The sequence below is a fragment of the Pan troglodytes genome, chromosome 16, assembly GCF_028858775.2.
Source record: "Pan troglodytes isolate AG18354 chromosome 16, NHGRI_mPanTro3-v2.0_pri, whole genome shotgun sequence".
Classification (NCBI taxonomy): Eukaryota; Metazoa; Chordata; class Mammalia; order Primates; family Hominidae; genus Pan; species Pan troglodytes.
The window spans coordinates 7,105,747-7,126,451 of record NC_072414.2 but is presented as its reverse complement, the minus strand read 5'-3'; the positions used below and the strand labels follow the sequence as shown (position 1 = coordinate 7,126,451).

The 20,705-nt window shown below is 47.8% G+C and overlaps 1 protein-coding gene across 2 annotated transcripts; it reads right to left on the bottom strand.

Moving 5' to 3' along the window:
* Positions 1–6,892: 6,892 nt before the first annotated feature.
* Positions 6,893–20,192, bottom strand: LOC100613625 (putative golgin subfamily A member 8G). Of its 2 annotated transcripts, none has more exons than XM_024349052.3 (19): positions 20,042–20,192; positions 18,223–18,342; positions 17,578–17,637; positions 17,314–17,394; positions 16,422–16,460; positions 16,108–16,155; positions 15,935–16,019; positions 15,730–15,839; positions 14,618–14,707; positions 14,404–14,511; positions 14,121–14,208; positions 13,639–13,739; positions 13,189–13,257; positions 11,749–11,824; positions 11,219–11,310; positions 10,550–10,650; positions 10,367–10,467; positions 10,113–10,265; positions 6,893–10,027 (listed from the first exon to the last, which is right to left on the bottom strand). In XM_024349052.3, exons 1-19 carry the CDS (start codon positions 20,123–20,125, stop codon positions 9,852–9,854), a joined length of 1,782 nt encoding a protein of 593 aa, XP_024204820.2. In that variant the 5' UTR covers positions 20,126–20,192; the 3' UTR covers positions 6,893–9,851. The 2 variants fall into 2 exon arrangements, with proteins under 2 accessions (XP_024204820.2, XP_024204821.2); XM_024349053.2 differs by having other exon boundaries at positions 14,618–14,704; positions 20,042–20,187.
* Positions 20,193–20,705: the final 513 nt, after the last annotated feature.

Here is a 20,705-nt window from a genome sequence, read left to right as displayed (position 1 = left end):
CAGGTGTGAGCCACCACACCCCGCCCAATTTATTAATCAGAGAGGAATAGATCGGCCTGGCGTGGTGGCTCACGCTTGTGATCCAGGGACTTTGGATGATGGAGCACTGGGGATCACTTGAGCCTAGGAGATCCAGACTGGCCTGGGCAACATGGTGGAACTCGGTCTCTCTCTCTTTTTTTTTTTTTTTTGGAGGCAGAGTTTTGCTCTAGTTGCCCAGGCTGGAGTGCAGTGGTGCAGTCTCGGCTCCCTGCCACCTCCATCTCTTGGGTTTGGGTGGTTCTCCTGCCTCGGCCTCCCTAGTGGCTGAGATTGCAGGTGTGAGCCACCATGCCTGGCTAATTTTCTTTTCTTTTTTTTGGGGGGGGACACACAGGGTTTCTCCCTGTTGGTCAGGCTGGTCTCAAACTCAGGACCTCAGGTTATCTGCCTGCCTTGGCTTCCGGGGATGCTGGGATTGCAGGCGTGAGCCAGCGCGCAAGGCCCAATTGATTAATCAGAAAAGAATAGATCAGCCTGGCGTGGTGGTTCACGCTTGTGATCCCAGGACGTCGGACGGCCGAGCGCTGGGGATCACTTGAGCCTAGGAGTTCCACACCAGCTTGGGCAACATGGTGAAACCCGATCTCTCTTTTTTTTGGCGGGGGGGGGGGCGGGTACAGGCAGGGTTTCTCCATATTCATCAGGCTGGTCTCAAACTCCCGACCTCAGGTTATCTGCCCGCCTCCTCGGCCTCTGGGGATGCTGGGATTGCAGGCGTGAGCCAGCGCGCCCGGTCCAGTTTATTAATCATAAAGGACTAGATCGGCCTGGCATGGTGGCTCACGCTTGTGATCCCAGGAATTTGGACGGCAAGCGCGGCGGATCGCTTGAGGCTAGGAGTTCCAGACCTGCCTGGGCAACATGGTGAAACCTGTCACTTTTTGTTTGTTTTGAGGCAAAGATTCGCTCTTGTTGCCCAGGCTGGAGTGCAGTGGTGAGGTCTTGGCTCAACGGGCCTCCGCCTCCAGGGTTTGGGTGGTTCTCCTGCCACAGCCTCCCGAGTGGCTGGGATTGCACGCGTGAGCCACCATGCCCAGCTCATTTTGTTTTTTGTTTGTTTTTGTTTTTATTGTTGGAGATGGGGTTTCTCCATGTTCATAAGGCTGGTCTCAAACTTCCCACCTCAGGTTATCCGCCCGCTTCGGCGTCCGGAGGTGCTGGGATTGCAAGCGTGAGCCAGCGCGCAAGGCCTAATCTATAAATCAGAAAGGAATAGGGCCGGGGATCCCTTGAGCCTAGGAATTCCAGACAGGCCGGGGCAACACGGTGAAACCCGGTCTCTTTTTTTTTTTTTTTTTTTTGAGTCAGTTTCACTCTTGTTGCCCGGTTGGAGTGCAGTGGCGCGGTCTCAGCTCCCCGCGGCCTCCGCTTCCCGGATTTGGGTGGTTCTCCTGCCTCAGCTTACCAAGTGGCTGAGATTGCAGGCATGAGCCAACATGCCCGGCTCTTTTTGTTTTTTTTTTTTTTTTTTTTTTTTTGGTATAGACGGGGTTTCTCCCTTCGTCAGGGTAGTCTCAAACTCCTGACCTCAGATTACCCGTCTGCTTTGGCCTCCCGGGGTGGTGGGATTGCAGGCGTAAGCCACCATGCCCAGCTTATTTTTTTTTTCTTTTTTGGTAGAGACGGGTTTCTCCATGTTGGTCAGGCTGGTCTCAAACTCCCGACCTCAGGTGATCCGCCCGCCTCCGCCTCCCAGGGTGGTGGGGTTGCAGGAGTGAGCCACCGCGCCGGGCCCAATTTATTAATCAGAAAGGAACAGATGGGCCTGGCGTGGCGGCTCATGCTTGTGATCCCAGGACTTCGGATGGCCGAGCGCGGCGGATCGCTTGAGCCTAGGAGTTCCAGGCCGGCTGGGGCAACATGGTGAAACTCAGTCTCTCTCTCTCTCTCTCTTTTTTTTTTTTTTTTTTTTTTGAGACGGAGTTTCCCTCTTGTTGCCCAGGCTGGAGTGCAGTGGCAGGGTCTCAGCTCCCCGAAGCCTCGGCCTCCCGGGTTTGGGTGGTTCTCCTGGCTCAGCCTCCCGAGTGGCTGGGATTGCAGGCGTGAGCCACCATGCCCTGCTAATTTTTTGGGTTTTTTTTTTTTTTTTTTGGTAGAGATGGGGTTTCTCCATGTTGGTCAGGCTGGCCTCAATCTGACCTCAGGTTATCCGCCCGCCTCAGCCTCCCGGGGTGCTGGGATCGCAGGTGTGAACCACCGCGCCGGGCCCAATTTTTAATCAGACAGGAATAGATCGGCCTGGCGTCATGGCTCACGCTTGTGATCCCAGGATTTTGGACGGCTGAGCGCGGTGAATCGCTTGAGCCTAGGAGATCCAGACCCGCCTGGGCAACATGGTGAAACCTGTTTTTTTTTTTTTGAGACGGAGTTTCCCTCTTGTTGCCCAGCCTGGAGTGCAGTGGCGTGGTCTCGGCTCGCCGGGCCTCCGCCTCCCGGGTTTGGGTGATTCTCCTGCTTCAGCCTCCTGAGTGGCTGGGATCAAGGGCGTGAGCCACCAAGCCTGGCTACTTTTTTATTTATTTATTTATTTATTTATTTATTTATTTTGGTTGAGATGGGGTTTCTCCATGTTGGTCGGGCTGGTCTCCTGCTCCTCACCTGGGGTGATCCGACGGCCTCGGCCTCCAGGGGTGGTGCGATTGCAGGCGTGAGTCACTGTGCCTGGCCGGAAACCCAGTCCCTTAACGGAAAAACAAAACAAAAACCACAAAGATTAGCCAGACCTGGTGGGCCCCCCTGGGTAGTCCCAGCTACTCTGAAGGCTGATGCAGGAGGATTGCTTGAGCCCGGGGTGGAGGTGGCAGTGAGCCATGATGGCACTGCTGCAGTCCAGACTGGGTGACAGAGCAGGACTGTGTCTCAGGAAAAGGGAAAGGAAAAAAAGAATAATAAAGGAAAAGAAGTATATAAAATTGCTAAATCCAGGAACAGCTTCACAGTATATTGAGAGAAATAGAGGCAAAGGTTAGCAGACACCAATGTTCACTTAGTGGAACTGCAGGTGTCCCCAGACAGGAGGCTGCTACTTTTCCAAAAGAAATCTATTATTGACAAAAAAAAAGTTAGTTACAATATACAAATAGCTAAACTTTATATAGCCACGACCCTCTTCTAGCACTGCGCTAAGCCTTCTCCTGCTCTGAAATAGCTACTATTGTTACCTCCGTTGTAGAGAAAACAGATACCAGAGGTTGTTGTGGAAGGACCACGGAAACTGACTAGGAAATTGACTTGTAAGTTTAGGACTTAAAGGTTCTTCCTGCTCTGCTCCTTGCATTGCCACATTTTAGTTAACATACCTCTTAAAATACTGGTCCTTTCTATATTTGGAGGGATTCCTCTTGCAGTGTGAAGTTTTTCTTACACTAAGCATCTGGTCAGAAGATCATCTCCATTTTATGTCAGTTTAAGTTTAGACATTGTTCAGTAAGGAATGTAAATATGAGCAAACAGTTATCTGATTGAAATAGATAAACTAGAAAAAAAATCACCTATGAGAAAGTCAAGAAAATGTCAACTCTGGATTTGTGGCTATTTTCAGAATATTAATTTTTTGATATTTAATGGCATTGTGAATATATTTATTTTTAAGAATTCCTTGTCTTCCACAGATACATATAAGGTAATTAAAAAATGACAGGATGTATAGGTTTTACTTCAAAATAATTCAGAGGAAGAAGGAATGTATATAAATGAAGTGGGAATATAAATGAAACAAAACTGGCTGTGGCCAGGTGTGGTGGCTCACGCCTGTAGTCTCGGCACTTTGGGAGACCGAGGCAGGTGGATCACCTGAGGTCAGGAGTTCAAGACCAGCCTGGCCAACGTGGTGAAACACCATCTCTACTAAAAATACAACAATTAGCCGGATGTGGTGCCGGGTACCTGTAATCCCAGCTACTCGGGAAGCTGAGGCAGAAGAATCGCTTGAACTTGGGAGGTGGAAGTTGCAGTGAGCCAAGATCATGCCACTGCACTCCAGCCTGGGCAACCACAGCAAAATCCCACCTTTAAAAACAAACAAACGAACAAAAAAACAAAAAAAAAACTGTCCATACCATGAATGAAAAATTGTTGATGATGTGTATATGTAGGGCAATTGTATCATTAATTATATATAATATATATTATATTATTTTTCTCAACTTTTTTTTACGTCTGAAACTTTCTATTGAACACATGCACACGTCCCTTGATAAGTGGGGCTGCTTCCCCATTACTCTCTCAGTAGCCCTTCTGATTTTCACTTCGTCTTCATTCTTAGAGATTCTGGATTTCTTTTTTTTTGGCAAGTTCAAGTATGTCTTGATCTATGCAAGGACTATCCAGCATGTCCACCTACTCAGCCATATTATCAGAAACAGAAGAAGTGTCCAGATTCTTGTCTTTTCCTGTTCAGATTTTTAAAATTCCAAGAACAGTCACCTTCTACTAGACACTCTGATGTTGGAAGACAAAGCATAGTTTGTAAGTGGCATGATTTCTGGGCTCCAATTTAGAACAGAGCCACAGCTTTCAACAATCCAAAAATAGCTTACTGTGACTCACCATATTTAGAAAGATGGAGATTATTATAAAAAGAAAACCTTAATTTATTATGTGACCTCTAAGTATCTCGGCTGAAAATTGTAAAGGTAGAAAGGTAAATCAAAAGATACAGAGACTGTAATCATGCACTTAATAAAGCGCTAAATCAAAATATATTTGGCATATGTGAAAGAGTTTAATTTTATCCCATTTTCTACTGGCACTATAGGTATTTGTAAGTATATATAAAACTACAGTGTTACATATAAACTACCAAAAAAGAACTTAAGAAACGAGACTAATCTAGCAACTTTATTTAAAAGTTTATCTTAAGGGAATAATTAAGGATGTCCATACAAAAGGATTTAGCCATGACACGAGAATGTTCTTCCTGGCAAATCAATGGAAATTATTAAATGTGCAAAAGGGAACTGTTGGAATAAATTCTAATGCCTTCATATGATCGTATATTTAACCTTTTAAAATGATATTAAAGAGTTGCATACATTGACTTAAACACATATTCATAACACATCACTGAATAGGAGAAATATGGGCCAGCAAAGAACATACAGTTGGTCCAATTTCTACAAAAAAAAGAAGACTAATAGCATGACAGCAGGGAAGGGGGAATATGTCAATGTATGTGTGTATATATATGTATGCATAGCAAGTATGAACTTGAAAGGATATATATCAAATTGTTTACACAGATTACCTCAGAGAGGTAAATAACTGGCCTTTGGTGTTCTGTGTTCCATAGATTCTGAATTTTCTTTTTTTATTTAAATAGAGATGGGATCTTAGCCAGGAGCAGTGGCTCACACCTGTAATCCCAGCACTTTGGGAGGCTGAGGAGGGCGGATTGCTTAAGGCCAGGAGTTCAAGACCAATCTGGCCAACATGGCAAAACTCTGTCTCTACTAAAAATCCAAAAATTAGCCAGGCACAGTGGCTTATGCCTATAACCCCAGGTACTCGGGAGGCTGAGGCATAAAAATTGCTTGAACCAGGAGGCGGAGGTTGCAGTGAGCAGAGATTGCACCACTGCACTCCAGCTTGGGCAACAGACCGAGACTCTGTCAAAAAATAAAAACAAAACAAAACACCACCAACAACAACAAAACAGTAATAAAGAGAAAATCTTATGGACAGGAGCAATGTCTCATGCCTGTAACCCCAGTGCTTTGGGAGGCCAAGATGGGAGAATCGCTTGAGGCCAGGAGTTCAAGACCAGCATGGGCAACATAGCAAGACTTTTTCTCTACAAAAAATTTAAAAATTAGCCAGGCATAGTAGTGCATGCTTATACTCCCAGCTACCTGGGAGGCTGAGGTGGGAGGATCACTTGAGCATGAGAGTTGGAGGTTGCAGTGAACTGTGATCACACCACTGGGAAGCCATGACCCCATCCCTGCCTCCTTCCTCTGTCCTATGCTAGCAATAAGTAAGTTTCCCAGCCACAAATAATTATTAGAACCTCCTCCCCATGTGCCACCTCCAACCACCGCTAGGTATGATACAGGGCTGGCCCTACCCTCTGGAATATACAAAACCTTACACAGACACAATATATACACCGGGGAAGGGGGGCCACCCCAGCAGCCCATGCCCTCGCCTGGTCCACAGTTAGCCCCACTGTCCTGCCTCAGCTACCTCTCTGAATAAGAAGATTGGAGCCCCCACTGAGGGAAAAGTTGCTATGGTGAGAGTAAGGAGGCCATGAGGCCTCCTCCAAACAAACCAACTCCACCAGCCTCTGGCTCTTAAATAACAATATCATCCAGAAATTTAAGGACTCAGCTCTGGTCAAGGTGGCAAAGGGTCTGTTTGTCTTTCCTCGTTAGACAGTGGTCTTGTCTTGCTAACCTAATTGTAAAGGGGTGACTTGGAAGGGGAGATAGGGACAGTGTGGTGGTGGAGACCCCAGCCCCACTTCTCCAGGCTTTGCTGACAGGGGCCTGCTTTTAATTTTAATTTTTATTTTTATCCCATGCCTTTTTTTTAAAATCCCATAACTTCTTTTTCATAACTTTTTTTGGTAACTTTTCATAAAACTTTTTTTTACTTTTTGGTCACAAGATTTTTTTGCCACAACTTTTTTACATTTTTTATCCCATAACTTTTTCACCCCATAACTTTTTTAATCCCATAACTTTTTTATTTTGTGTTCTTTTAATAAACCTTGCATAGTTATATTACAATTTTGTAAAAATGAAACATTATCTCATGCCAAGCATGCTCAGCATTTGCACAGTATCAATACCTTTAATACTATATTTTTCAAGACACACAGAATAAAATTTTAAGGCAAAAACAGCACTTTGCAACAACTTAATAATTTATTACATTACAGTAGCATCACACCAGCAGTCAATAATGCCACTTTAGGCAAAAGTCTTTCAGTATTTCCGTTTTACATTCCGTTTACAAGAATTCATAAATTGGTAAAATTCATTCTAAGAAAACTTGGCAAATAAAGCTTTGGACTGGAATTGGCACTTCTTTCTCTACTTTTCCTTCCCACCGTTTATTTCCTTTACAGTATTCATATTTTAAAATGTTTTAACTTATTTCAGAACATTAAGATAGCAGTTACATTGTTTAATAGTTATTTTAAAATGACTCTTTCAGATAAAGTTTTAGAGAAACTATAGTATGGATAGGGCTGATTTACATTTTCAAATTTTCTAAAAATCAGCTTTGGTTTTAGAGCTGATTTTTGTTCATTTCTGGAAAACCTATCAGATTTAATCCAATACTTTAAAAATGATTATTATATATTGCAATCTTTAAATCGGTGATTTGATTCTTCCTACAGAAATTCAAATTTATTGAATTGAACTCACATTTTAGAATTCTGTTTCTGATGAACTCTAACCTTCCAATGTTGCCTTCTAAGCAAATTGAAAGCTGCCTTATACCGAATGAGGAAGAATACAAATACTTGGCTGAATGAGGTATCGCAAAAGACTGCATGCACTTTGAAGAAAGACTTAAGTTATAGTCATGCGATTTCCATTCTTTTTAGCTTTTTCTTAAATATACGACAAATATCTACACAAAGAGTGGTATTTCTGTTAATGCAGTCAATTTATTTTCCAGATTGACATTCAGCTTAAATATGCCAGTATGTGATTTAATCCATAGGCACCTGATGAACACATTATTGTCAGATTGGTTACAGATGCTCGTAATTGTCTTTAAACTGAACTCAAAGAATGCAAAAACAGCAAGTTCAGAAAATAAAAGGCAAGGACAGGACTTTAAGTGCATTTTAAAGCCACGGGCTAGAAATCGTACCACTGTTAATTAGCCGCATTATTTGGTCTAACATTTTTTCTTTATCATTCTGAAACTGGGTTTATCTAATACATTGATACATTCATACAATTTGGAAGAGTCCGTTGAAGTCACAAGGACCCGATATTTGCACTCTTTCAGTGATTGCCGGCAAATCTGTTATTCCATTGGCAAAATCATATTGCTGCTCTCCTGTTAATGTCATATTTATAAAAGTATCATGAGGATGCCAAATGCTAAAAATGGAGATGGTCTAGTAACTAGAAATCCCCACCCCAGGGAGCACACATACATATCTCCCTACATCCTAATAATGTGATGTGTTTTGGAACACAGACATTAGAACTTCATGAAGTTTTAACTGTTGAGTCTTTCCCAAGCATCATCAAGTTATGATTTAGGCAATGTACGACTGAAATTCATTCATTCATCATGCATAGGCACAATCACATAAATACTGCACAAAATATGCCCGTAAGTGAAACCCAGAGGTACAGAAACACATTTCACTCTTCACAAAGAAGTTTGTGAGGAAATATAACTCTGTGATTGTATAGACATGTTTCCTGATAATACACTGACATTCACGAACAGTAGATTGCACTGCAGTTTGTACACATTTTAAGTTGCATAAACTTCTCCTTGATTTTCAAAGATAGTATAATACTGTCTACTAAAACTCCTTTTTGTTTCAACTAAGCACTCTCACATATATTAGTTTATAACAATGTTTATTATTATTTCAAAGTCTTTTCCATTCAAGGAAAAGTAAATTCCTATGTCAGAGTAACCAAGGTGGTTGAAGAATAGGTATTAGGCAGAGTGGTCTAGATGGTAAAATCAATCTTCAAGCCTCAAAGAAGCTCCGTGAACAGAGGAATGCCAGGTGTCACACAGCTTTCCTTCACTCTAATTCATTCTTGACTAGAGCCTGTATGCCTGTTCCAGGGACATTTAAACTCTTAAAGGATTTCTTCTGATCTTTACTAAATACATTAAGAAGAATGCCAACCAGTGCCCTTTTGTGTACTGGGACATGCAGTCATGTGATTAAAACAGGTAACATGAACTCTGACTTTAAAATATAGATACAAATGCTCTAAGCTAGGAAAGGTTTTCCACATCCACAGTCAATGATGGGAACCTTTCATTCCTCAGAAATAAGCCCTTTTTAGGTCATCAAAAAAGAGTACAACCGCTGCAGCTCATGATGCAATATCTTCATGAGCCCAGAGCACATACAAATCCTAAAGGAACTACAATAGTACAGCACTAATTCTTGGCAACAGAACAAATGAAACACACTCTATCTTGCACATACCTGCCAGAGCAGGCAACTTTCCTCTTCTGTGAAATTTAAAAAGCTCCCCCAGAATGTTATTACTCCCATCACCAATACACAGAAAATGAGGGAAAGGCTGTTTCCAGTTCTCGGCCTTTAAACAACTCTAAATGTCAGTACTCTTGGTGGCATATTACAAAGTATTAAATAGTGCACACTTGGGGCAAACCACATATTGCGCTAATGAAGAGCTCACTGTGATTAAGATTAGATCAAACAATAGCAGAACATATGCAAATTTTATCTGAATTCTCTAATGAATATACATGCTGCCATAACATTAAAAACACATGGCAGCCTATTCCAAACCAGCAAGAATAGTTTTGTGCAAATAGTGGGTCTTTGTGTGTTTGAACTCCCACCACGTAAGGGCAAACTCGATATGCTTGCTAATGACCTACAATTATGAAATTGAAAAAGAAAATTGCAAAAGGATGCCAGAGTGAACATCAGTGAAAGCCACAGAGACCCACTCTCTTTTAACTATTTACAAATAAACTTAAACTATAAATTAGAAACACAAATAATCATAAGTGGCTATAACATTCAAATGAGGTAAATGAATTGTGTAGATTAACCCCATAACTTTGTTTCTTTTTTAAAAATTTCTTGAGCAGCTCTTCGACGATGGTGATGTTTATTTCCTTCTTCTTGGCAGCCAAACCCAGCGAAAGAATGGCACACAGCAGTTGCTGCCCAAGCCTGGGTGCTCCTGGTGGTCCTGCACGATCGGCTGTGCAGTAGGCTTGTCAAGGAGAGGATCCTCCCTGGCCTCTCCTTGGGCAGAGGAGGTGAGGCTCACCTCACAAAGATCTTTGGAGAGAGGGAGGCGGGGATCTGAGCTCAGTGAGAGCCCCCCTGCTCCTGCCTGCCCACCCCGCCTGAGGGCTCTACTCACCACCATGCTTGTGGGCAGCCCCAAGCTCCTGGGGGGCTGGGGCTCCTGGACTGGGCTCATGAGCAGGGTTCTGGGCAGTCACCAAGAATTTGCTGTGTCCCTTGTAGTCGCCACCAGCTGCAACACCATCTCCTGCAGCTCCAGCAGCTTCACCTGGAGGGAGGGGTGCTCAGTTGTCACGCTGCTGCCAGCGCTCACCGTCACAGCCACCCCCACCCCCACCCCCACCCCCGCAGAGATGTTGCACACTCTACCTTCATCTCCTCCCTGTCCAGGGCCAGTCTGATGGTGTCCTCCTCCCGGTGCTGCATCTTTGGCACTGCCCCCTGGCTTTGTTATAGGGTGATAAACTTTCCTGCGGGAGGACAGGGCTCAGACGCTGGGGCCCCTCCAACAGCCCTGCAGCTCCCCCTGCCATGCCCTGGCCTCCCACTCACTGATGGCATCTCTCTCTGTAGTACTGGAAGAATCCAAGTTCTTCTTTCTCCACCAGCTCACTCAGGTCTGCCTTCTCCTCCAGGTGGTCCATAAAGCCGCTCTGGAGCCAAAATAATGGGGTCACATCTCGGCAGCAACCTGCCCTCAGGTGGCATTTTCAAGTCATGGAGAAGGTGGAGGTGAGTCCTGGCATGGGCCAGCTTCTCCATGACTTCCTGCAGGGCCCGGTGGGTCTCCCCACTCACAGACTCGCCCCCAGGCCCTGGGGCTGGGACCGCTGCCTCTGGCTCCTTCTGGGCCGAGGCCACCGGGTGAGCCAGGCGCTGGCAGCACACCCTCTGCTCTTTCACCTGCTCTCGTAACCGTGCCTGCCTCTCCTGGGCACTGGCTCCAGCGGACTTGAAAAATGCCACCTGAGGGCAAGATGTGAGCATTCTTGCAGGGGCATACACAGAACAAATGGGGCAGAGAGGTGGAGCGCAGCCCCTTCCCTTGGGGCCCCAGAGACTGCACATGTTGGTCACAGGTGAAATGGTGTCTGAACACCGGCTCCCGGAAGGGGTGAGGGTCCAGAGAAATCAGAAGGCAGGGAAACTAAGAGCATAAAGGGGTCTTGGAGGGACCACAGAGGAAGGTGGCAAAATGGGTTCAGGCGGAGTCAGACTTACCATGGCCTCCCTGCTCTCCAGGTCCTGTGGGATGCTCGGAATGGGCCGAGGTGCCTCCTCCTCCTCACTGTCCAGATGTTCTCCTCCATCTCCTGGGGGTGGGGGTGGTGGCCAGAGGGGTCCTCAGACAACTCAACAAGGGAAGTATTGTGGGCCCACCTCTACCTCCACCCTCACTGTGTAACCCTGAGCCAGCCCCTCCCCAGAGAGGAATGAGCTGCTGTTATTTATTTTTACTTTGAAGAACCAAGATCTTGCGATTCCGCCCAGGCACACTCCCACTACTGGTCGATGTGGGAGTTCTGACCTGCTCCCTTTCTGACCTTGGCCAGTTCAGCCATCCTTAGGCAACTTGGTGACCCCCCCGCTCACAAGAGGTCACCATATTGATGCTGAACTTAGTGCAGGCACCCGGTCGGCATAATGACCAGCTGTTCTAAAGGTCTCTTCCAACTCCTCAATCCTATGCTGCTAGCAGTCCCCCCTTCCTCCTGGGGCTCTCTCCTCTTCCTCTGAGCGGTCTCCCGTACCTTTCCCAGGGAGAGCCATGAGGCTAAGCTGGGCTGTTAGCTGCTGGTTCTGCTGGCTGGCAGCTTCTAGACGCTCCTAAGGGGCCAGGAAAGAGTGAGAAGGCACGGAGTTTGCCAGGTCGTCCCCCTCACGGCCCCATCCTCGGCAGCTGCCTCCCCTGGGTCTCCTGCAACTTTTGGCAGGCCATCTCGGCCACCGCTTTGCCCCAAGCTTCCTGCTGCTACAGCTGGTTCATTAGCTGGGTCTGTTGCAGTCACTGCCTGTACAGCGCCTCCTTCTCACAGGTCAGCTGCTGATAGGCGGCCACCTGCTGCTGATAGGTGGCCACGGACTGCTGCAGGTGACCCAGGTAATGGTCTGGCTGCTGCTGCAGACTCTGAGCCTCTTGGCTCTTCAGCTCCCAGGAAGACCCTGGGTGTGAGGGCACGTGGTGGCTGGCTTCCAGATTCTGGGCCCATTAATAGAGTAGCGAGGGCACTGTGGGGCTCTGTCGCCTGCCCAGGCCCCTGGCCCCTTACTTCAGGCCTAAGTGACTGCCTTGCTTTCCTAGAACCCCATGCCTCCTTCCCCAGCCTCAAATCTCATGTCCTCTTCCCACCATTTCAACTGTAGGCCACAGACTGGTAGAAAAGTAGTGGGAGCCAACCACCATCTGCTAAATGTGCTACAGGCCTAATGCTTCCCATGTATTATCTCATTTAATCCTCAGCACCTCTATAAGGAAAATGCTAACTTCCTTTTGAAGTTAAAGAAACAGAGACTTAGAGATGCGAAGTGCTTGAATGGTGACCAGTGGAACCGAGGCTGGAATCCAGTTTTAATCTAAGGAGTCTTTTTGTTTTGTTTTCAGACAAGAGTGTCACTCTGTGGCCCAGGCTGGAGTGCAGTGGTGCAATCTCAGCTCACTGCAATCTCCACCTCCTGGGCTCAAGCAATTCTCGTGCCTCAGCCTCCTGAGTAGGTGGGATTACAGGCATGCGCCACCACCATGCCCCACTAATTTTTCTTCCTTTTTTTGTTTTTTGTTTTTGTAATTTTAGTAGAGATGAGGTTTTACCATGTTGGCCAGGCTGATCTCAAACTCCCAACCTCAAGTGATTCTCCTGCCTCAGCCTCCCAAAGTGTTGGCACTATAGGCGTAAGCCACCGCGTCTGGCATAAGAAGACTGTTATACCACTCTGTCTCTTCCCCTGTGATTGGGGGGGCTCCATGTCTCCAGCTGGAATGATGATGTCCAGACCTGGGAGGAGCCCAGGGCTACCCACCTCTAAAATCAGAGGGCAGGAAGCAAGAAACAGCCACAGGACTGCCCTTGAGGGTGCTGGGGTCACCTGCCCCCGGGCTGGAGCTGCCTCTGACCTGGCACCTCCCCTCCCCAGAGGCTGGTGCCCACCTCCCAGACCTTCTTGGATGGGGTGGAGGTTACCGTCTCCTTCACCTTGCCTAGCTTCTCCTGCAGCTCCTTTACTTGCTGCTCCAACTGTAGTACGCTCTTGTTCTCATTGTTCTGGACAGAGAGAAGCAATCAGCAGCCACCCACTGCAGCTGGAGACCCCAGAACTTGGCGTCTGCCTCCCATGGCACCGGGAAGGGTGGAGGCAGGTTAGAAAAATCATCCCCTGTCTCCCACAGCCACCAGAGCAGGGCTCTGGCTCACAGGTGCCTTTAGGAGTAACATTTCACTTGAGGGCTACACTGCCCCATTTTATAGGTGGGGAAACAAAGGCCTGGAGGGCTAGGGAGGAGGGCAGGCTCCCCAGCTGGGGCAATGCACCAGCTCCTTGAAGCTGTTCTGTGGCTCAGCCAGCTGCTGAAGCCTCTCCTCCTGCTCCCGAAGCCTCTCCTTTTGCCCCTCATTCAGGAGACTTATGCGCTGATTGTACTCCACCTGGGCCTGGAGCGCTCCTGCCACTCTCTCTAGTTCCTTCCTCAGGTGCTGCAGCTCCACCTCAGAGGGCACTGCTGGGGGCTCCGGGGGCAGAGGTTCAGCTGAGAAAGGAAGCAGATAATAAGAGCCTCTGGATTCCAAAAAAAAAAAAAAAGAAAGAAAAAACCCTCCTCTTGGTCCACAGCTCCTCTCAGGCTCCCCAAACTTGGCCTCGCTGCTAATGATTCCTCGCACCCGGATGGTAGCCAATCTTCCAAACCACTTTCAGATAGAGAGCACTGTGGGTGGCTGGCAACGGGCCCTCTTTGCTGATGGGGACACTGAGGTTCATTGAGATGACAAGACTTGCCGTCTCCTGGCACAGACCTCTTTCCCTCTGCCTCAAAGCCCTTCCATCCACCCACCTCGCTGGGGCACTCCAAGCCACCCTCACAGCCCTCTGATGCCAGTCCTGCTGCCAGGCCATGCCAGCCCCATCTTACCCGTCTGGTTTTTGAGTTTGGACAAGCTCCTCTCCAGCTTCTCTACCCGATATTTATCATGCTTCTTCTCCTTCTTCAACAAGCAAACCTGCCCAAAGCACAGGGGGAAAGGGCCCTGGAGAGAGGGGCTGGAGGCTGGACATGCTACCATCTCCCTCTCTGCCCCCACCTCCACAAAGCCCAGTCCCAGGACCACCTCTGGCTATACTATCCCCATTTTACAGGTGCCCAGAAAGATCCAGTGACCTATCAAATGTGGGGGGGCTGAAGGGTCAGATCTCACCTCCTGTGACATTTTTCTCATCCTCTGCTGCCACCGGGCCCTCTCTCCTTTTAGATGTTGAGCATATTCATCCCTCTCTATCTGGGCTTCTTTAAGTGACTCCTTCAACTGCAAGAATGGGCACAGAAATTAGGAAGGGCTGTCACTGGTCCTCACCTACTCCTGGTTACCTGGGGTCATCTTCCTTCCACATCCCTCCCTCTGAACACCTCACCTGTGTCAGCTGCGCTTTCAGCAGTGCCTCCTCCCGCATGGACTGCTCTAACTTCCACTCCAGACGTGCTTTACTGCGGCTGGAGAACTGCTGAAGAGTGAGAAGTTTCAATCTGGGAAGGCCGGGCCATTCCACACAGTGCCCCTTAAAAGGGCCAGGGCTAGGCCCAATATACAACTCGGTCAGTAAAGATCAAGGCATTTCCAAGCCCGTGGTTTGGTTTTTAAAGAACTCAGTAAAGTTGGAAGGGACAGGGAAAGAGATCGAATTTATAGCTGGCTAACAGAGGCCCAGAGAGATCAGATAATATTGCTATTGTTATTACTGTTATTATTACCACTGTTTGAACTTTTATGGAGTGCTTCACCAGATACCATGCTAGCAATCCCATTTAATCCTCGCAACCACCATAGGAAACAGTTACTATGATGACCTCTATTGTGTAGATGAAAAAACATGGAGTATTTGAGGTTAAGTGCTTGCCTAAGTTCACTTAGGCAGAGCTGGGATTTAAACACCCAGATCTATCCAATTCTCTAAGCCCATTTTTCTTGCTGGGGGTGGGGGCACAGCTAGGAAGGGGAAAATTAATCTTTTGTTCACTTTTTGAAAGGATGATACATTCACATAGTCCCAAACTCAGAAGGTACAGAAGGGAAGTATCTCCCAGCCACCCTGTTGCTCTCTCCTGAGTTTTTATGAACACTTGCAAACATATTTTATGTATATTATCATAATATGTACACACACACACCCACGTTTCCTCTCTCTACAGAAATGGTAACACACTAAAGGTACTCTTCTGTACCTTCACAGTACAAGTACCCAATACCCCACTTAGGACTTGGCCAAGACCACAGCCAGGTAAAGGCATGGCAGGCACTTGGCCTCCAAGCTCTGTGTCCAGTGCTCACTCCCCAGAGTGCTCCCCAACTCACCCACAGCAGCTGACTCAGTCCCAAGCTGCCGCTAACAACCATACAAAAAAGCAGTGAGAAATGGCCATGCTGCCTTCTGGGCAGGACACTCCATCCTGCAGAAGGGACCTTTAGGCTCACTCCTCTGTCTGCGAAGCCAGGCTCCCAGGGGACGGGGCAGGTGGTTGGACTCACCCTCTCCGCCTTCTTCTTCTGTGTGGCGGTGACAGCAGAGAGAGCCCGCTCTAACTCTCCTTTACGCTGCAATGAATGTTGCAGACGGACGGCCAGATCCTTGGACTCTTCTGTAATGAGAGAGTTGAGATGGGGCCCAAAGGACTCCCCCTGAAGACCTGTCAAAGTCCCAGGTTGAAGGATGACAGGGTACCCAGATTCCCACCTTCAAAGTATCTGAGAGAACGTTTCATGTGGTACAGGTCCGTATGTAGTTTCCCTTTCTGTATGTTCAATGTCTGGATTTGAACCTTTGGGAGAAAAGCCAAGCAAGTGCTGAAAGAGAAGGAAAGAAACCTTCTCCGGAGGACAGGAGGAAACTGCACACCCTCCACTCACCTCTAGCTCCCTTTTGGCTTTCTGTCTCTCGTTGTTTGCTTTCTTTTCCTGTAGGAAGAGGAAGACAGAGCTCTTACCAGGGGGAGGCAGAGATGGCACAGCAAGAGACGTGCCCCCAGAATGCCACCAATGCCCCAGGACAGGCCCACCCATGGGACCGGGTCATCAGGGATCCTGTGGGGATGGGGTGGACTCTGGGGGGTGAGCCTTCTTCCCCAGGCTGGGAGTGGGTGAGATGAGACTCGGGGCCTCTACATCTGAGTGTCCCCCAAACCGAGCAGTCATGTCACGATCAAATAAAGAAATCATGTTACTTCTTCCAGCTGATGTTCCACTTGTTTCTTCTGTTGTTTCTGTGGGAGAGTCAAATAAGGTGATGGAGGGTGGCCCCCTCAACTCTATTTCCCAGACCAGGAAGCGGTAGGCAGGGGCCAGGAATGGATTTTAAAGGCAAAGTTCTCAGACCTAATGGGAACACGAACCGGTAAACTCTCCTCAAGCTCCCAAGGACAGAGGATTTGGGTCTTTGTTGGCTTTTGCCCACAGCCACAGAACTCAAAGTCTGAATCTGGAATCTCTTGAGAGGACAGTAACATAAACCTCTAGAGATGGAGTTTGAGAAAGGCCCCTCCTTCTGGCAGCTTGTGATTTAGAAAAGTGGGTTCATTCAATAAACATTTACTGAGCACGTACGGGCCAAGTATGGTTCTTCACAGCAGATTTAGGGCGGAAAAGGACAGACAGGAGCCCTTGGCCCTGAGGTTTCCATTCTAGGAGGCCTTTAAATCTCAGACTCTAAGAGCTAACAGAGACCTATGATACTCACTACCTCCTCTGGAAACACGAGCCCAAAAAGGAGAGGTGACTTGTCCAGAATCAAAGAGCAAATTAGGGACTGAGTCATGGCAGAAATACAGGGCCCCTGACAACCAGTCAGGCTAGTACTTCCCCAAGAGGCAACAACCCCAGGGCGTGTGTAGCAAGGACTCGAGCAGGGGCGTCTGGAGAGGAGAGAGTCGGCAAAGTGGGCAGCAAAAGCAGAGCCAGGCTGCATGCTCCGGGGTCCCTCCAGGTGAGACCCGGGCGCCCCAGCTCCCTATTTACCCTTGGCACCAGGGGCCCCCAGCCCCTTTCTTCAGGGCCCCAAGGGGAAACTGGAGCCCAGGATTGGCAGCGTGGAATCAGGGGACCCCACTGGACTCTTACCAAAGATTTGATGGTGTTCTTCAGTTGACTGACTCTTACGGACCTCGAGTCCAGGACTACTGCTAGTTCTTGGCACGGGCTCTGAGGCGCATGCAGAGAGGAGGAGGTGGAGCAGGAGTAGGGGGAGAGGTAGAGAGAACAATCATTAGGGCTGGGGTGTGTGTGGATTGTCTCAGCTGGCAGAGGGGCACCCAGTCCCCACTGTGGGTGGAGGTTGGAGGGCTGGCCTGCAGGGTCACTGCACCTCTGCCCAGAGCCTCTTACCTCCAGATCCTTCAGGGTAACAGATGATGTAGGGCTCTCCCCGTGGATACCTGTTGCTGACTACAAGAGATGAGAGTGCACATGGAGATGTTCTGTCCCCCTCAGTATCTAAGCCCTCTGACTTTTTTTCTTCCCCATCAACTGGCACAATTTTCTTTTCTGCCTATCTTGGACCCTTTGTCCCATAACTCCTTTGTGCCAACTTCTCTCGTGGTTCTTATCTCCCCACCACACCACCCTGCGGCCCTTTCAGTGACTCCTGTGCCAAGTGACTGTTCTCATTGTCCTGGCTTCCCCTTGAGACTGGGGATGAGGAAAATCGAACAGCAATGACCATATCCTGAGTGTCCTGGGTGTTTACAGCAGGCCATGTACTAGGGATTAACATGAAAACAACAATAACAAATCTCATTTAAACTTCACAAATGGAAGTGAAACAATACCACCTCTATTATACAGATGTGAAAAGAGAGGCCCAATGAGGTCAAGCAACTTGCCCTAAATCATATCCCTAGCAGACAAAGAGGCAGGATTCAAACCCAGAATTCTTCACAGGTACCCAACAGTCCATCCACAATCTTAACAATTACCCTCTACTGCCCCTTGGGTCCCCTGTCCCCAGGAACCTAGTCAGCCAAGACTCACATCTCCAGGTGAGTGGCAACCACCAGAAGTGGCTGTCTCATGGATGCTGCCATTTGTTTTCCTGTTCCTCTTGGCTCCTGCTGGAACACCAGGGCTGTTTCTCTGCCAGTATTCTTTTAACTGTCGGAAACAAGAGCAGTAATACTCATGAGAACTATCAGCCCCTGCAGCCACATCCTCCTTTACAGTTTTTATAAAATACTCTTATACACCATCTGATTTAATGACACCAACAACTGTACAAGGTGTTGTCACAATCATTTAGTGACTCAAAGAGATTGATATCATGGCTAGAAAAAAAAAGAAGAAAAGAAAAAGGCGACACACGAACTTTGCAACTCAGTCTTCTGACTCCAAACTCTGGGGTTTTACCAAGAATCAGCAGCTGCCAGGGACCAAAACCAGAGGCAGAGGTAGAAAAGCAAACATTAAGTAGGCAGGAACTGTATGCCATGTGGTTTAGAGTCACACATCCTCAAACATCTGTTAGTGTGAAGAAGTGCACCAGTACCTCTCAAACTTTTATGTCAATGTGTCCTCGTGGCAGAAGGCAGCCTTTCTGTTAAATCTGGGAATTTATCAGAAAGAGGACAACCCAAGCCTCATTTCAGAGAGAAGTCTGGTATACTCTTAGAAACCTATGTGACTGTCATCCCTAAGTGCATTAATGTTTTTTCTCTTGATCTCAAGAGAATCAATGGAAACTGATGCTTCAGAAAGATGTCCCATATGTATCCTGTGGCACTCAAAGTACCCCAGGTTTACATAATATGAGGAAGATTCAAACTGTCAAGTTCAGTTTCCCAAGATCTATTCCACAGAAGATGAGCAAATCTCACTTCACAGACCACTGACTGAAGGGCAGTCTGGTCCCAGAACCATGGAGAATTAGAATGTGAGGTGGAGAACTCACAAAAAATTTGTTAAAATCTCTCTGGAAAGTAGAAGCCTGGGAGAAAACCAAACCAAGTCAAACCCATTCTCCAGTTGCCATCCAGAGGTACTGTCAATGTTTTGAGCTCACAGGGGAAGTGTAGGCTTTTCCTGCTGTCAATGTTTATGTTAAGGGAGTGAGGCAGCCTGAAACCTCTTGCTCCTAGGTCCCAATCTCCATTCCCCTTCCAGCTGGAAATTTGTGCTGTGACAAGAGGAACCAGAAATGGGGTGACAATGCTTAGGGGACTGGGTCATAAGATCAAAGGCCAGTCTTGCAGTAATGACAGTTACTGGATGGACTGTGACATCACTACATTCCACTCTTCCTGGTGAGGGGGAGGGACCACATCAGCATGATGTCCGAGTCACCGCTCCATGATAGGGGAGGGAAAAACAGAGCTGGGACCCAGGTCCTTGGAGACGCCAGTGCACACAGCCCAGGGAGGTCCACCTTGAGGCAGCAGGAGGGAAGGGAAGAGTCTGCAGCAGGGAGCCCCAGGATTCACCAGCCTAAAGTCACCCAGGGATGACTGGTGAGGGTGGGGTCTGGGGCTGTGGGACCCAGGTCCTTGGAGATGTGAGCCCAAAAAGCCCTGGGAGGTCAAGCTTGGGGTGGCAGGAGATGAGGGCCCAGTAAAGGAGCGGGGAACCCCAGGATTCACCTGCCCAAAGTCACCCTGGGGTGATTGGTGAGGGCAGAGACTGGGTTGCTTGCTGAAGGGGTGGGGCTGACTGACAAAACTTTGGTGGGGGTAGCCCAGAGGCACCGGTGTGGGGGTCCCAGTCCGGTGAACCTCGGGAGTGGTATGGACTCTGGCAGCAGTCTTGTCGTTGGAGAGGATCTATGGCTGGGTTGGGGGTCCGTGACCTGGTGTGTTTTTACCTTTCTCTTGGCTGCTGCCAATTTACTTTGTCGAGTTTCTTCTGCCATCGCAGGGTGGGGAGGGAGGCGGGCTTGGGGCCACATCAGCAAAATCCCACCAAGCACTGATCAACACCTCCAGTCACCTACCAGGTAGCTGTGCGACTGAGCCAGAGGAGGCGTAACCAGGGATACAGTAGAAGGCAGAATAGGGGCGTGGCCTTAATGCTCCAAGTCCATTGGTTAATGAGAAAGATGAAAGGGAAAGGGGGCGTGGCCAGGCATCATGTGTCCAGAGGGACCTTTGGCTCACAAGGAAAGCTGCCCATGCAACCACTGTCCCCACCCACTCTAAGAGAGGGGAGAGGCCGCCAACTCTGGGAGAGGGGCAGGGCCGGCTTTTGCTTTAAAAGCTTTTAAAAAATATATATGTGTATACTTTATATATATGTGTGTCTGTGTGTGTGTACCTGTGTGTTCCTCCAGAGCTGTCTTCATGATCCAGCTTCTATGCAAGGTCTATGATTTTGGCCTATATTTTTCATAGAGTACAAAAATTACCAGTATTACCTTAACCGAGATACAGATCCTATAAAAATGGAAAATCCATAGCATGCTTGATGATTACTGAAGCAGACTATATTATCCAACATTCCAATAAGATAAAATAATCACAATGACTTCT

What these genes read in the sequence shown, in the direction of transcription:
- LOC100613625 (XM_024349052.3), bottom strand. Translation starts at nt 20,125, where the DNA reads ATGTGGCCCCAAGCCCGCCTCCCTCCCCACCCTGCGATGGCAGAAGAA. An exon ending in AGAACACCATCAAATCTTTG is followed by an intron (nt 16,461 to 17,313) that starts GTAAGAGTCCAG and finishes ACTCTCCCACAG; the next exon opens with AAACAACAGAAGAAACAAGT. An exon ending in TGGAACATCAGCTGGAAGAA is followed by an intron (nt 16,156 to 16,421) that starts GTAACATGATTT and finishes CTCTTCCTACAG; the next exon opens with GAAAAGAAAGCAAACAACGA.